Source organism: Sciurus vulgaris (assembly GCF_902686455.1).
Source record: "Sciurus vulgaris genome assembly, chromosome: 6".
Lineage (NCBI taxonomy): Eukaryota > Metazoa > Chordata > Mammalia > Rodentia > Sciuridae > Sciurus > Sciurus vulgaris.
This window is the reverse complement of record NC_136466.1, coordinates 70,877,126-70,893,927: the sequence shown is the minus strand read 5'-3', so window position 1 is coordinate 70,893,927 and position 16,802 is coordinate 70,877,126. Positions and strand designations below refer to the sequence as shown.

General features: G+C 36.5%; 1 protein-coding gene across 1 annotated transcript; it reads right to left on the bottom strand.

Moving 5' to 3' along the window:
- Window positions 1–13,325: 13,325 nt before the first annotated feature.
- LOC306663827 (T-complex protein 1 subunit epsilon-like) lies at window positions 13,326–16,009 on the bottom strand. Its single transcript, XM_079144401.1, is given in 5 exon segments — window positions 13,326–14,287; window positions 14,289–14,712; window positions 15,407–15,580; window positions 15,583–15,679; window positions 15,859–16,009. Coding segments are annotated over 5 exon segments (1,608 nt in total). The 5' UTR covers window positions 15,964–16,009; the 3' UTR covers window positions 13,326–13,479.
- Between the last annotated feature and the right edge of the window lie 793 nt (window positions 16,010–16,802).

Below are 16,802 nucleotides of genomic sequence, written 5' to 3'. Positions count from 1 at the left end.
AAAATACACTCTACTGCACGTATATCTAAAAAGAACAAATAAATAAATAAATAATAAAATAAAAGTTTCCAAAGTCCAGAATAAAAAAGTTGCAAGTGAAACATCTATAGAGAGGCACTGTTAAATTTGGAATCTATTCTTACATTCCTTTTCCGATGCATATATAACTTAATGGTTGAAAAGACCTAATAAATAGCAACTTCTCCCTTGTCCAGGGTTTTGAATTAATTGATAAATAAAGAGTGGCATAAAAACATAAAAAATATTAATTTTATTAATTATAAAGATGAGTTAGAGGACATAGGTTAGTGTTAGTGCCAATGAGACTGTTAAATGACTCCTGAATTAGTCAGATTTTCTATTACAGTATTAAACAAGAAAGCATGGAGGAGAAGGAAAGAACAATTATTCCCGGAAGGCAGCTCAATTCCAAGAAGGAAAAGAGGCAGAGCTGAGTCAAATATTAACTGTTTATTCTTCCCCAAATTGCCAAGCAAATGTCACTTCAGTCTCATAAGGTAGTGAACAGAGATGTATGGAAAAGCTAAGGGTCTGATTGAATTTCCTTTGAACAAAAGGGAGTATCAAGAGGTAGAGGATGCACTTTTCAATAAGTATGCATATATTTTTTAAAAGGGTAATGTTAGTCTTGCTTTCTATAACTTGATTTTTCCTCACATACTTATCTTTTTAATTATTTACATAGTATTCCATGATATGTTTATGCTATATATAATCAGGCCCTTGTTAAAGATATTTGTGGTCTTTTAAATTCTTAGGATGAACACTCCTTGACCACTTCTGGCATATAGTCCAATTATTACTTCAGGATAAATTCCAAAAGATAGAATAAAAGTGGAATAAGTAAAACAATAAGAACATTAAACTTCAACATGTTTCAGAACTGGTAGGAGTATACATACAGTCCTACCAACAGTTCATGAGAACTTCTACACCTTGCCCAATGTTGCAAATTTTTGGTCTTTCTTATTTTTGAAAATGTGATAAGCAAAAGTTGTCATTTAATATGTATTTCTTTCATTATCATAAATTTGCACATTTTTCCATCTCTTCTGTCAGAAGAATATTATTTGACTGGTCTAGTTTACTGTGTTAACTATTTACCAGAACACAAGATGCCTTTAAACATCTGAGCAGCAAATTTGGCTTTGGAATAGTGTGAAAAATTGATGGTGTTTTTGGTCCAGTGGATATATTAGATAGATTGCAGTGTGAGATCTCAGAATCAATGTTCAGTCTATATATTTGTGCAATGGATAATTACTGTAACAAATGCAGACTTGACATTTCAGTAGAAAGAACACAGTGCATTAGGCCTGTGTCCTAAGGGGCTCACTGGATCAGGAGCTTGGAAACAATCAAGCACTGGAGGCAAATTACCTTGGCTGTACAGTACTAACCTTCAGTCTTCATAATGACCAAACCAGAGAATACAAGATTTTGTCTTCCATTTTTCTGAAAAGGAGCCCACATGTCACTGTTCCTGGTTCTCTGGGTACATGAATGGAAGTAAAACTAACTTCCCAAGTAGCAGGCCTGGAGTTGGCTTCTTGTAGGTATTACATTTATTGAAAAAGTTGGGAATGTATGTAGCAATACCAATAAAGTAAACTTTGACACTAATGTGTAACTATATATCAGAAAAGATACTCAGTTAAAATAATATCTGTAAAGAAATTACAAGAGCATCAGGCACAAAGTCACTGAGCCATTTTTAAAAAGTTGGCAATATGGCATCTGAGCCAATTTTGAGCAACTGCAAATCTATTTCTGTTTCTTTTCTCTTCCTTCTCCTCCCTCTTCTTCCTGTAACTACAATTAATCCTCTTTCAGATACTCTTTCTTTTCCCCCATTGATTCTTTTCTAATGATCCTACCATTTTCCCCTCTCATCTTTTCTTTCCTCTTTTCCCTCCTTCTTCCCATACTATCCTTATTAAACTTTATTCTCTCTTTTTTTCATTTCTAGTGAAAGAGGTTATAGTTTCAACTATGTCAGTTCTAGAACTGACAAAGTCAATTTACATTAAAGTGAGTCTACTTAATATTTAGTTAGGTTAAAATTTAATTTTTTTAAATGTACTACCTTTCATTTGGGACATGCATATTTTGCTCTTTTCTGTGTATATTTGCATGGTTTAAAAGTAAGTTAAACTGATATTTTTCCCTCACATTTTGAGGATTTATAATGGATATTTTCAAAGTTACTGTTATTTTATTTTTAAGAAAACATGCACATTTTGGACAACTAATCAGAGAGTGTCTAGAAAAATCTGGTCACTTGCAGAGACAACTGTTCTCTTCTAATTTTGTATTTATTTTTACTTCTTACCCTCTCTTCTTGTTTGCTTATGGAATAAGTGAGAAAGCAGAGGGCTAAGAGGAGGAAACTTAGAAATGCAAGTAGATTGAAGGTAGACAAAAGGGTTTTGACTCATATCACTAAAAATACATAGATGTCATTTATATTAAAGAGATACTATAAATTAAGCTGTAGAAGAACTAGAGTAAAACAAAAGTGCGTACCTATTAAGCACCTGTTGAGAAGAACTATCAAAGCTCCAAGGCAGTAAATTAAAGTGTCAAGAATGAAATAGATATGGTTACATAAGTTTGTTTTATAAACCCACAATTAATAAAGCTAAATTTTAACAGAAAATACAATGAAGGATAATTTTTGTTATATAAAGAAATCATAAAAATTGAAGAAAAACTCTCAGACTCCAAGAAAAATGAACAGATGATTCCCAAGGGCATTTTAAAATGTGGAAAATGTCAACTATTCAACCTCAGGACTATTCAAAGGTAAAAACAAATAATTAGATATTAAAATGCTTACATATTAAATTATTAAATAGGGCTAGGGTGGAGCTTATTGGTTGAGTGTGCGACTGACTAGCATGCATGAGCCACTGGGTTCAATCTTTAGCATTGAAAAACAAATCACGGTTTCTGATCCTTACACAGATGCAAGCTAACATGGTCCCACCCTTTTTTTCCATTCTGGTAACATGCTAATGACTTGATGTTTCTATCCTCTCTGCGACCAAACCATCCTTCCTTCTTAGGGAAAAGACTTTCCTGATAAGAGAGTTTGAAAGGATGAATTGGGTGTGTACAAACCAACCCCAATCCCTTGCTTTCTTTTGGATCGAATGACTCACTAGGAGCCATGTTTTACTCCACTCCTACTGGTGGTGTGATGGGGATGCCTAGCTTGGGTTCAATTCTAGAGGTTAGTATAAGAAACATATTTGCCTGAAGATAGAGCACATTCCCTAATATCAGATTTGTCAGTGATAAAGATGATATTTTGGTCTTCATTTGCTTTATACATTGATCACTAAGAGGGGTACTATTTTGGGATCCCTGTCAAAATCTAATCATTTATCATAGTGTACTCAAATCTTTAAAGATATTCAAATCATTTTATCCATTTCTGAAAATTGTAGTTAAAGACTTATACGCTAATATCTTCATCACATTGTTATTATTAATGATACATTATGGTTAAAGCACCTATGCTGCATCTGATAAAAATGTCATCAAAAGACAAAACTCAAGATGTAAAAGAATACATATGATTAAAACAATATTTTGTAGCACCTACTACAAGTCAAGTACTTTGCTATGTAAAGTGAAACACAAAGAAAAAAGACTGGAAAAATATAATAAAAATCTTAACAATATTTATTTTTTTGTACTGGGACAAAATCTAATGTCCTCTTTCTGATTGTACGCCTCATTGTGTCTTCTTAAGCTATAATGTGTGACTTTATGCCTTTATAAAAGTATATGCACCAATCCAGAGTATATACAGAACTTTTATCAACAACGAAATAAACAACCCACTTCAAAAATGGGCAAAAAGCACCAGGTGTAATGGCGCATACTTGTTATCCCAGTGGCTCAGGGGTTTGAGACAGGATAATCGCAAGTTCAAGGCCAGCCTCAGCAACTTATCAAGGTCGTAAGCAACTTAGCAAGATCCTGTCTCTAAATAAACAAAGAAACAGAAATTTTAAAGATGGGTAAAAAGCCTAGTGTGGTGGTATACACCTGAAATCCCAGTGACTCAGGAGGCTGACTCAGGAGAATTGCAAGTTCAAGGGCAACCTCAACAACTTATAGAGACCCTCAAGCAACTCAATAAGACCCTGTTTCAAAATAAAAATAAAAAAGGACTGGGGATGTAGCTCAGAGGTAAAGTATCCTTGAGTTTAATTCCCAGTATTAAAAAAGGGGGCAATAGACTGGAATAGACATTGTTTCCAAAGAAGATATGTGAATGGCCAATAAGCACAAGAAAGCAGGCTAAATGCCATTAGAGAAATGCAAATCAACACTGCCATGAGATACTGACTCACACCCATTAGGATGGCTACTATCAAAACATAACAGGAAATAACAAGTATTGGTAAGAATGTGGAGAAATTGGAGTCCCTGTACACTGTTGGTGGGAGTATATGTTATGGAAAACAGTATGGCTTTTCCTCAAAATATTAAAAGTAGAATTACTATACGATACTGCAATTTCACTTCTGTATGTATACCCAAAATAATTGAAATCAGGATCTTAAAAAGATATTAAAACACCCATGCAGTACCATTCACAACAGCTAAACATGGAGCCAGGCCAAGTATCCATCAATGTATAAATGAATAAATAAAATGTGTGGGGATGTGTGTGTGTGTGTGTGTGTGTGTGTGTGTGTGTGTGTAAAATATTATTCAGCCTTATAAAGAAGGAAATTCTGATATATTCTACAACATGGATGTTTTAGTCAGCTTTTTCACTGCTGTGACCAAAAGATCTGACAAGAACATTAGAAGAGGAAAAGTTTATTTGGTGCTCATGGTTACAAGGGTCTTAGTCCATAGATAGTCTATTCCATTGCTCTGGGCCCAAGGTAAGGCAGAACATTATGACAGAGGGGTGTGGCAGAGGAAAGCAACTCAGTTGTGATGATCAGGATGCAGAGAGAACTCTGTTCACCAGGGACAAAAATAGGTACCCCAAAGGCATGCTTCTAGTGACCTACCTCTTTCATTAACACCCTACTGCCTACGGTTACTATCTAGTTAATACATTCAAGTGGACTGATGCACTGATTATGTTAAGGTTCTTAAAACCCAATCATTTTACCTCTAAACTTTCTTACATTGTCTCACACAAGAGTTTTTTGGGGACACCTTGTTTCTAAATCAAACAATGGATGAACATTGTAGACAGTATACTAAATGAAATAAGTCAGTCGAACATAGAAACTCCACCAATACAGTATGATTCTGCATGTATGAGGTAGTTAGAGTAAAAATCATAGAGAAAAAAGTAGAAAGGTGGCTGCCAGGGTCTGTGGGGAGAGGGGAATAGGGAGTTATTATTTAATGATCACCGTGTTTCAGTTAACAAAATGCAAAGATTTATGGAGATGAATGGTGGTGATTGTTATGCAGTGTTATAAATGCATTTAAAAATTGGTTAAAAGGCTATATTATATGTGTATTTTGCCATAATAAAAAATTGAAAAAAATTATACACCAAAATAAATTCAAGATGAAGTTAAATACATATACTGAGAGAGAGCAGGGTAGGGGAGGGACATAAGAAAACCATTAAAAGTAAGTGTGGTATATTAGTTGTAATTAGTTTGGGTTAATATGTTTTTAGAAGACTCAAAATAAAAGTCATTTAGAGTTGATAGAAGTTATATCACTCTATATCACCAATAAAAATGTTATAAAGAAGTTATAACTTCTATAAAGAAGTTATATCACCTATAAAAAAGATAGGTGATAGGGTATTGGGATTGACAGGGTAGGTTTGTTATGTTGTTGGAAATCTAAGGGCATATCTTCTATTCTGCCATCTTTAGCATGGGATGTCCCAATTGTCAAGGAGTTCTCCGATAGTTCAATGTGGCTGCTAGATCTCCAGCCTTTTCAGCAGCAAGAAGAAAGTAAGGAAATATTTTAAGAAAGTTCCCCAGAAGTTCCACCTAACATTTCTGTTTATATCTCAAAGGCAGAGAGAGAGAGAGAGAGGAGAAGAAAAAAAATAAGAAAGGCACATGGTCACATGTTTACAACTAGATGTATTACATGACCAACTGAAAATCAGGGTTCTTTATTTAGAGAGAAGAGAATATTGGAGCTATAGCCTCTGCCACAAAATAAGTAATTAAAAAAAAAAAAAAAAACTCAATGTGAAAAAAGACCTTATAAGCAGGCAAAAGAGAAAATATTTATTTTGAACATACAAAAGTTTAAAATTGCATTACAAAAACTACAAAAGGACAAATATGGTCATGCATTGCCTTAGGACGTTTTGGTCAATGGCTCACCATATATGCAATGGTAATCCCATAAGACAATGATGGAGCTGAAAGTTTTGATACTCCTAATATTTTTACTGTACCTTTTCTATATTTAGATGTGTTTAGATATACAAATACATACCACTGTGTTATAATTGCCTACATTATTTAGTACAGTAACACACTGTACAGGTTGGTACACTAGGAATAATAGGTTATGCTGTGTAGCCTACTATACTATTATACTGTATAGCCTACCATGTAGGTTTGTGTGAGTACATTCTAAAAAGTTCACACAACAAAACCACCTAAAAACACATTTCTCAGAATGTGTCCCTGTCACTGACACATAACTATATAATAATATTCATATCATGGAAAAGAGACAATTCTATGCATATAAATTGCTCCTACAAGTTAACATGAAATAGCATAAGAGAATAAAAAACAACAGCAAATAGCAAAAAAGGAATAAATATTTAAAAGAGTTAAACTTGAGAAATCATATGAAGCATAATATATTTTAAATATTTTTAGAAATATAAAAAGAATGCAAATACTTGACAATTCATTAGAAACTAACAGGCTAAAAATGAATTCTTGAACTGCCTAGAAATGTGAAGAATTTTACTTTTTAAAAGATGTGAAATTATTCAGATAACATTAAAGGAACCCAATCTGCATGATCTACACACACTAAAATTGTTGCTAGTTCCAACTATGCCCAGATTTTCTGATGCGGGAGTCACCAATTTAACAGATGAGAACAGAATGTCCAGTTAAATTTCAATTTCAGATAAATAACAAACAGTTTTTATTATAAGCATATCTCATGTAATATGTCCAGGACAATATTGGGGACATAATTAAAATATAATATTATTTGTTTTATCTAAAATGCAAATTTAATAGGGTTAATATACTTTATCTGATGTTCTTGGCCTCTACCACGGGCAAAATAAATCAGAATCTCGGGTCGTGGCCTAGGTATTCTTATTTTTTTTAATTTCCCAGATTAGAACTATGCAATGCATGCCTAGGACTGAGAATCACTGCTCTAGAAAATGTTAATTTTAGATGAATTAATTAGGTAAATTGGCATTGGGAGACTGACTTTAAGTGAATTGGTATCAAGGTGAATTAAATCCCTATTGCCAACTTAGCTGCTATTTAAAAATGTTGTTCATCTGTCTTGGTACATTATGTTCTTCTAAGAACCTAATTCGTTTTGTAGGTATTATTTATAGCATTCTCCCTTTGAATTTGGTACCTGTCTCTGGTTCCCTTTCTTTTATAAGTGAGGTGTCACTGAGAGAAGCAGCTTGCTTTTCTTGCCTCTTAGCTAAGGCCTGGAACTGAAGATGTGAATATACTCTCCATCTTGGAGGTAATGGTTGAAACACCTGGTTTTAAGTCAGTCATGAATCAGAAATTCCCGTTGATTCTTGGACAGTTTTATTTTTCACTTGTATAGTCAGAAAAACTTCAGGTATGGATAATCTCCTAACTTGTGTTAGAAGACATAACCAGAGGCAAATTTAGGTTTCCTGACCCCAATTAATTAAGTCGATTTAAGAAAAGGTGTCATAAAAAAAGTCTCTGATTTTGGTTAGCGTTTTTCAGAAAAACAGATCAAACTTACAGTTTAAAACTTTTTGCAAAACAAAATGCACTTGAGGACACTTCTTTCTTCTCAGTAGTTAATGTACTATCTGTCTCCTCATCAGCTCCAAATAACTACTGTGGCAAAGAAGAATGGGCTGTTATTTGATGCCAAATTGAATCTGCGGAGATTCAGTGAACTAAGACTAGAGTATTATTACAGTGACTCAGTATTATGTGTCTGTTTGTGATTTTTAACATTGATAGCAAGCTAGACTTACTTTTAATTTCCTCTTAAATATTAGGATGTTTCAAAGTGTCCACAGTTACTGATTAGGCTATTGTGTTTCTGATCTTGGTGATAGAATATAGGCAACTTTTAAACTTAAAGAAAAAATTCATCTGGGAGGTTCTAACTAAACTTTCCACATTTCAGAAGTATTCATTCTAACCATAGGAAAACACCAATATTCTTCAGTTCAGTCCTAATTTTCAATCATCCTTGATGCCCTTTGGTTCTCACAGGCCATTGACCCATATGAGAATTGGCAGCATAGGCAGCTCAGTTATCATTTCAGGGTTCTCATCTCCTGAGAATCATGTGCTTCAGAAGTGGATTTGATTTACAAAAAAGGCAGAAAGTCAGAACCTTGATTCCTCCTGCTATGGATAATAAATACTCAAGGTAGTGCAAAGAAACTCTCATACTAGGTGGTAACTGTCCCTTATCCCTGATCTCCATATCTGCATTGGCACAGATCAAAAGAGATCTGTGCTTAAAGAAAGGCATCAGTTTTAAGCTAAGTAAGAGTCCCAGAATTCTGAACATTTTGGCAAGAAAACTATAACCCCTTGCACCCATGTTATAGCTTATCACCACTATGTGCATGGGACCATCAAAATTAACTTCAAGGTTTATGTCAGTTTCTAAAACTTCAGAACTCCCCCATTATCTCTTTTCATCCAGAAAATAACTCCCTTGCCATTTAGTAGATTTATTTTTTCTTATGCTGTTCTTATCTCTTCTCAACTCCTGAAACCCTTCCACTATGCACTCTGGTCAACCATTAGCAAAATTTCTTATATATTCCACCTCTTTTCTGAAAAATTATCTTCTTTATTTAACTGAAATCTGGTTTTCCCTGAGTACATTATCTCCATATTCTTCTCAAAATGTAACTATGGTTTCTCCTTAGCCTTTATATCATGAGCCTAGAAATAAGAAATTATCTTCCTTGCTCCTTATTGCCACTTCCAGATCACTTATACCCAATCTTATGCTTTGTGACCAATAGATGAACTGTCTATGCTCATACATAAGGCAGTCCTTCCACTTGTTCTCACAATACCTCCTCATACAATGTACTCAAAGACATTGCTTTCTACCATCGCTCTATTATCAGTTTTCTCCTTTCTACTGAATCTTTTCCATCAGAGTATAAGAATGTTATTTCTCACATCTTAAAATAACCATCTATTGACCTCATTTTTCCTACCAGTTACTGCTCATTTCTCTATTATTTACAAAGATTCCTTGAAAGAGTTTCCTATTCTTAACAGCTCTAATTCCTCTCCTAATCTATTTTTTCAGTTTTAAAATAATTACATTTTAAAAATTAGCTCTCATAGGTACTCTGAACATTCTATCAAATCCACCATCAAATCATGTCAAAATTCCCTTTAAAATATAAAATTTTAACTCTTCATCCTACATTGTCTCTTCTTCAGCTGCATGATTTTTGTGATGCTCTTCTCTATGGGGAAGCAAAAATCTATAGATTTTTCTTTCAAATCCTATAAAAGATGAAGATACATATGTGACAAATATGGGCCTCTATCCGTAGGCATGATTTTCCAAAGTGAGTTCAAATAATGAAGAACTTGAGAAAATATATGCTGTGATTGCTGCAGAAATTTCTCTTCTGCCAAGTTACGATATATGAACAGGAAAGATAAAATCCAAACAGAGTTGTTGAGTTACAAAATATAGGTTAAGATCATAATAATTTGTTCATTCTGTCCACAAATACTTATTGAACTTCTGCAATGTGCCAGGTATTATGCTAAGCACTGGATAAATAGAAGAGAATAGGACAAATAAATTTTGAAGTCTCACAGAAGTCATGGTAGAGCAGAGCAGTTAGTGAAAATGTAAACAAATATGCAAAATGATTTAAAATCATTATTACTGCTCTTTAAAATAAGCATTATACTGTACTAAAAAAAGAAGGTGAATTGTGGAAGGCAGAACAATGTTCCCCCCAGTATGTTTACATCCTAGTTCCCAGAATCTGTGAATATGTTATATTACATAGCAGTTGGGAATTAACATTGCTAATGAGCTAATCTTGAGATCAAGAGTTTACCCTGGATTTTATGGGTGGACCCAATGACATCACAAGAATTCTTAAAAGTGAAAGAGAAAGGCAGTAGAAAGAGTGTTGGAGTCAGGGAGAGATTTAAAGATGCTGGCTGTAATGATGGAAGAAGGGTCCACCAACCCAGAAATGCAGGTGCCTCCAAAAACTGGTTAGGATAAGGAAGTCAATTTTCCTCTAGAATGTCCAAAAGGAAAGTACTTCTGTTAATTCCTTGATTTTATCCCAGTGAGACTCATTTCGGATTCCTTATCTCACAAATGCCAGGTAATACATTTGTTTCATTTAAAGCCATTGTGTAAATTTGTTAGAGCAGTAAATAGGAAAATTACATGGGAACTGTAGATAGGACAGACAAGAAGCACTTCTCTAAAGAGGTGTCATTGATCTGAGTTGAAGGATAACATGGAGTACATTATGCAAAGAGCTGGTGATAGCGTGTTCCAGGTAGAGAAAACAACAAGCTCAAGACTGAAAGGAGATTGATATGTTCTAGAAACTGGTGGAAGATCAGAGTAGGTATGGCAACTGAAGGAGGAAATAGTGAACAAGAGATTGGAAATTTAGATTAGATTAATTTATGAAGTGCCTTATAAGTCATATTAAGGACTTTAGATTTTACTCTCAATGGGAAGACACTGCATGCTTTTTAAGCATGGTTAATGATATGATGTTTAGTCATCTTTTCATCACTGTGATCAAAAGACATAACAAGAACATCTTAGAGGAGGGAGAGTTTATTTTGACTCACAGTTTCAGAGGTTTGGTCTATTGTTGGCCAACTCCTTAACTCTGGGCTTAAGGTGAGGCAAATATGGTGGAGGGCTATGGTGGAGGAAAGCTGTTCAGTTCATGACAACCAGTAAACAGAAAGAGCATGAGGTGCCAGGGACAAAATAGAAACCCCAAAAGCATGCCCCCAGTGACCTACTTCCTCTAGCCACATCTTACCTGCCTACAGATACCACCCTGTAAATCCATTCAAGTGGATCAATTCACTGATTAGATTACAACTCTCAATGTGATCATTTCACCTCTGAACATTCCTATATTATTTCAAACATGAGATTTGGGGGGACATTTCATATTCAAACCATAACATTCCACCCCTGGTCCCCAAAAGCTCATGCCCATCTCACAATGCAAAATACATTTTGTCAATTTCCAATAGTCCCCATTGTCTTAATAGTTCCAGCATTTCCCCAAAGTCCAAGTCTAAAATTTCATCTGAGACTCTAAGCAAACTCTTAACTGTGATCCCCTGTAAAAATCAAAGCAAGTTACATACATCCAATATTAAACAGCACAAGAGGAAACATTTCCATTCCAAAAGAGAGAAATAGGAACATAGAAGGAAGGGTGTAATCAAAATCCAGCTAGGCAAACAAGTCTTGTAGTTCCAAGTCCAGCATCTGGGGCATATGACACAGAGATACTGTATCCAAAGGGCTTCTATAGATCCACCTCTATGACCTTGCTGGTTGCAACCCACATGGCCTCTCTCTTGGCTTGTCTCTGCTTGATTCCTGCAGCTTTCCTCAGCAGGTGTTCCACGTTACTGGCATCTGTTCATTGTGGGGGTCTCCACTGTAGCTTTGGCTTCCTTCTCACATCTTCATGCATTTCCCTCTTGGGAAGTCTGAAGGAATTCCAACACTATTACAATTTACCTGACCTTCAAGACTTTCCTTTGAAATCTTGTGGTACACTCCATGACTTCATAACTCCAGCATCCTATGTTCCTGCAGAACCAGCACCATGTGGTTGATGACAAAATCTGTTGCCACTTTGAGCAGTAGCCAAACCTCCTAGGACCATGACTTCAGCAACCTCTGAGTGCCCAGGTGACTGAGCACAGTGAAAAAACTTTTCTAGGCTCCCATTTGCAGGCAGGGTGTCCAAATGGTCTCTTCTCAAAGGAATTTTTACTTTTACACTCTTGAACCTGAGAAGGGTATGATCTTGTCAATTCCTGAGATGCCCTCAAGCCATCTTTCATATTGTTTGGAGATAAAATAATTAGCATCTCATTAGTGGTTGTAATCGCTTTAACAACCATATCCTCCTTAGCTCCAGTTTTACTCACGCTTTTCTGGCCCAAACTGTAAATTTTTCCAATCTTTCTATTCTGCTTTCTACTCCTGATTATAACAGTTAGCTTGGCTAAAAGCTACTAGTAATACCCATGCCACCCCCTGAATGCCTTGAAGTTTTCACTGACAGATTAATGAGTCCATCACCTTTAAATTGAGCTCACAGACAGTCTCAGGACATGGGCAAAATGTAGACAACTTCTTTGCTAGAATGAAACATGAAGGTCTTCTAGTCCAATTTTCAATAGATTCCTCATTTGCCTCTGAAACCTCAAGAGCATTGTGTACATTCCTATCAGCATTCTGGTCTTCTGAGTTTCCACTAGAATTTCCCACTAAGCTCTGATTATAACATTATAAAGGTTTTTTAGCCTGCATCTCTAAACTTTTCAAAATTCCTCTCATAAACCAGTTTCAGAGGACTCTGAACCACTTGGGTTAGTCGCAGGAATAACCCCCACTTCTCAGTACCAATTTCCATTTTAGTCAGTTTTTCCTTGCTTTGACCAAAAGACCTAGTTCATGGTTTCAGTAGTTCAATACATGGTTGGCTTGACATCTTAGCCCTGGTCAAGAAGTGAGGGGCAACTTCATGACAGAAGGGCAAAGTGGAGGAAAACAGCTCAGGATATGACAGTCAAGGATAAAATGCAAATCCCAAAGGCACACCCCTAGTAAACTACTTCTTCTAACCACACCCTGCTTGCCTACAAGTATCACCCAGTTAATCCATACCAGTGAATCAATCCACTGATTGGCTGTCTTACAACTCTCATAACCTAATCATTTCACCTCTGAACATTTCTACATTGTCTCGTACCTGGGATTTTGGGGGACACCTCATATCCAAACCATAACGTATGATTTTTATTATGCATTTTTATTTTTATTTAATTAATTAATTAATTAATTAATTTTTCATGGTTATCAAACAGCTATTTTTATTATAGCATCTACAGTATCTGAAAAAGGGAAGTAATAATAAATAACTGTAGCTGCATCACAAGATACTCATTTATGTATTTAATCACAGTAGTGGATCTTGTTACTACATTTTACACTAAACTTTTATTCTTCAGAGTCTCCAGGCTGACGGATGTCATCAATCTTCAAAATCATTCTAACCATTTGTGTTGCAAGATATACCTGTTGCTTTTTGCCAATCAAGGTTTCTATGACATGTTGTTGCTGCATATCATTTGTACCCTTGTGCAAACAGTCAATTCCAAGAGCAGGATTCATCTCCTTTACTTGTCTGGCTCGGACTTCAGTCATCATCTGGATGGGATTCATGCCACTGTTTTCAGAAAGGGCCATGGGGATGACCTCCAATGCATCTGCAAAAGCTCTCATGGCATACTGCTCAAGGGTTGGGCACTTATCTGCTTCTTGGCTAACTGCCAAAGCACAAGATATTTCAGCAGCCCCTCCTCCATACACCACATGATTATCGTGGATGACACACAAAGAATCATGAAGGGACCGTTTCGATTCTTTGATGATCATCTTATTTCCTCCTCTGATGAAGATGGTCATGGCTCTGGAATTCTTACACTGCTCAATGACCAGCATTTTGGTTTTAGTTGTGCCAAATGAGATCTCCTGTGTCAGACCAGCAAAGCCCAGCTTCTTGTGTGTTAGCTCAGAGAATTGAGGGACAATCCGTCCTCCTGTTGCAATGGCAATCAGCTCAATTTCAGGTCCTCCTACCCAATGAACTGCAGTCAGGTTATTCTGAAGAAGTAAATGATTTGCTTCATCATCAAAGCCCCACTGGCAAATGGCTAGGTTAGCACCAATTTCTTTAATTTGTTGAATCATCTCTTCAAATTTCTCCTTTTCATATTTTTGAAGGGCTTTAAAATCTTCTACAGAGGTCCAGCTTGTGCTTTGTCTTTGGTTTAGGTGGTTCAAATGGACATGTGAGAATTGCAATCTTTGCAGTCTCCACTTTTTTTGGCGTCTGTGGGTGACTGAAATCCTTGTCCACAACTACGCCCTTAATCAGTTTGGTGTCCTCCAGCCTCCCACCCACTTTGCCTTCTACTTTGATGAGCTCAAAGTCAACGTCTCTCTGTTCCATATCTGCCACAGTGAAGACAGCATTCACAGCAATCTCGGCCATTTGTCGATGACAACTGTTGACAACTTTGGAGCCCAGTGTAGTTTTTGCAGTCTGAATCAGAGGTTCAGGGTTCTTTATGTCAATGAGGACACGATCACTGATCTTGTCCAGGTGCTCAATAGCAATGTGGGCGGCCTGCTCGTAGCCGTCAGCGATCCTGATGGGGTGAATTGTCGCTGGCTCTTTGTGGTTCCAAAATCCGTGGATATTTGTCACCGCTTGCAGCAACAACTTGCACAGGTCTTATGGGTGGTGGAGTGGAAACTGAGGCACTTCTATCTTTCTCTTTAGTGCGCTGCTTTCTTGCTTGTTTGTTTATAGAGGATAGAGGAAATGAGGTTTATTTGCTTTGAGAGGAGAGAGAGACTTTGCTTAAGAGAGACTTTGAGAGAAGGACAGGCTTTGCTTAGAGCTTAGAGGAAGAGAGACTTGCTACACCTCACTTAAGGTCTACTGCTTCTTACTGGTGCGTCCTGCATCCTGTGAACTAAGGGTGTGTCTACCTAAGGCGCTTTACTGATGCGTCTCAGTTCTCCGCTCTGTGATCTGCCTTCTGCCGCTTTTCTTTCCTCTTGCCATTTCTTTTGCTAGCTGCTGTGTGTCCCTACTAGCTGCTGCCACGTGTTTTTCCCTCTGGCTGCTGCCCCGTGAGTGTCGCGCTATCTGGCTCCGCCTATGCTTATATCACCTCCAGGGGGCCGAGAGCAGGGCCACGCCTCTTACACAAAGATCAGGCACAATTAGGAGTGCTTGAGAACACATGCGCATACATTGTGTGAGTGGACGATAAAATCACCTGAGTGTGCTTATGTCAATTAACCTCCTCGCTGCTGATGTGATCAACATGGCACAGCCGCCAACAGTGAACACCTCGGTCTAGCAGCTGCTCAGCTTCTTCCAGCAACGCACCAGCCAGGACAACCACTCCTGTGGTTCCATCTCCAATTTCGTCATCCTGGGATTTGGACAGATCAACCATCAACTTGGCAATCTGATGATCGACATCCATCATGCTTAAAATGGTGGCCCCATCATTAGTTACATCACATCACCATCCTTATCTACCATCATCTTATCCAGTCCATTTGGTCCAAGAGATGTTCTCAATGTATTTACTACAGCCTTTGCAGCCATTATATGAGACTCATTTAACCCGCAACATGTCAATGAATCAGGTTTTTTCACCAGCCAGGGCCTGGAGTCCAATTGTAAACATGCAATGCATTGGACTTTCATACTGTGGGCTACTGTGGAAATATTCATGTGGAGTCTATATATAACCCAAACAGAGGAGTCACCCTTGTCTGTTAAAGGTTTGAAGACTTAAGGGCCTCAAGTCCCATAAGCGGAGACTTGCGGTCCTGATCTTTGATGATGAGGAAGGGGTGCCCATATTCATTGAACGTGAGGGTCCCCACGGAGGCCATGATTCAGCCGCAGGAGTTACTTTCCCACCACCAACCAAGACCGCTCCGGAACCTATTATGCATTTTTAAAAATATACTTTTTATTGCAGTATAACATACATAACATATATAAATCATAGTGTACAGCTTAATAAACTTTATGAATTGAACATACTCAAATAACTGCTACCCAGATCAAGACCTAGAATATTACCAAATCCCTGAAGCTTTTCTCATGCCCCTTGCCATCAAAGGAACCACTGCCCTCACTTTATCATCTTAACAATTTTTTTCCAATTATTAACCTTATATAAATAGAATTATACAAAATGTTTTCTTTTGTTCCTGAACTTTTTGCTGAAAAAAATGTGAGATTTATGTATATTGTCTCATATAATAGCAGTTTTTAAAAAAAATTGTCATTGCTATATTTATTTGTAATGTCCATAACAATTTATTTGTGCATTATATTGTCAAAGTTTTTGGATTGCTTCTAAGTTTGAGTTATGAGAAACATGTCTTTTTGTACACAAATGCATTTATATTGAGTATATATTTATGATTATATTTACTGAGTCATAGAATATGCTTATATTGAACTTTGGTTAATGCCGTTAGTTTCCCAGAGTGTTTATGTAAATTTACAATCCACCAACAATGTGTGAAAGTTGGAATTGCCCCATCCTTCCCAACACTTGAAAACATTAGCTTTTATTTACTTATTTTGCCACTCTTTTGAGTGGGCAAAGGCATTTCATTGTGATTTAAATTTATATTTCTTTGATGATTAATGATGCTGAAAACCTTTGCTTATTGGATATTTGACTATTCTCCTTCATTGCCTTAGTACTTGTGTTTTG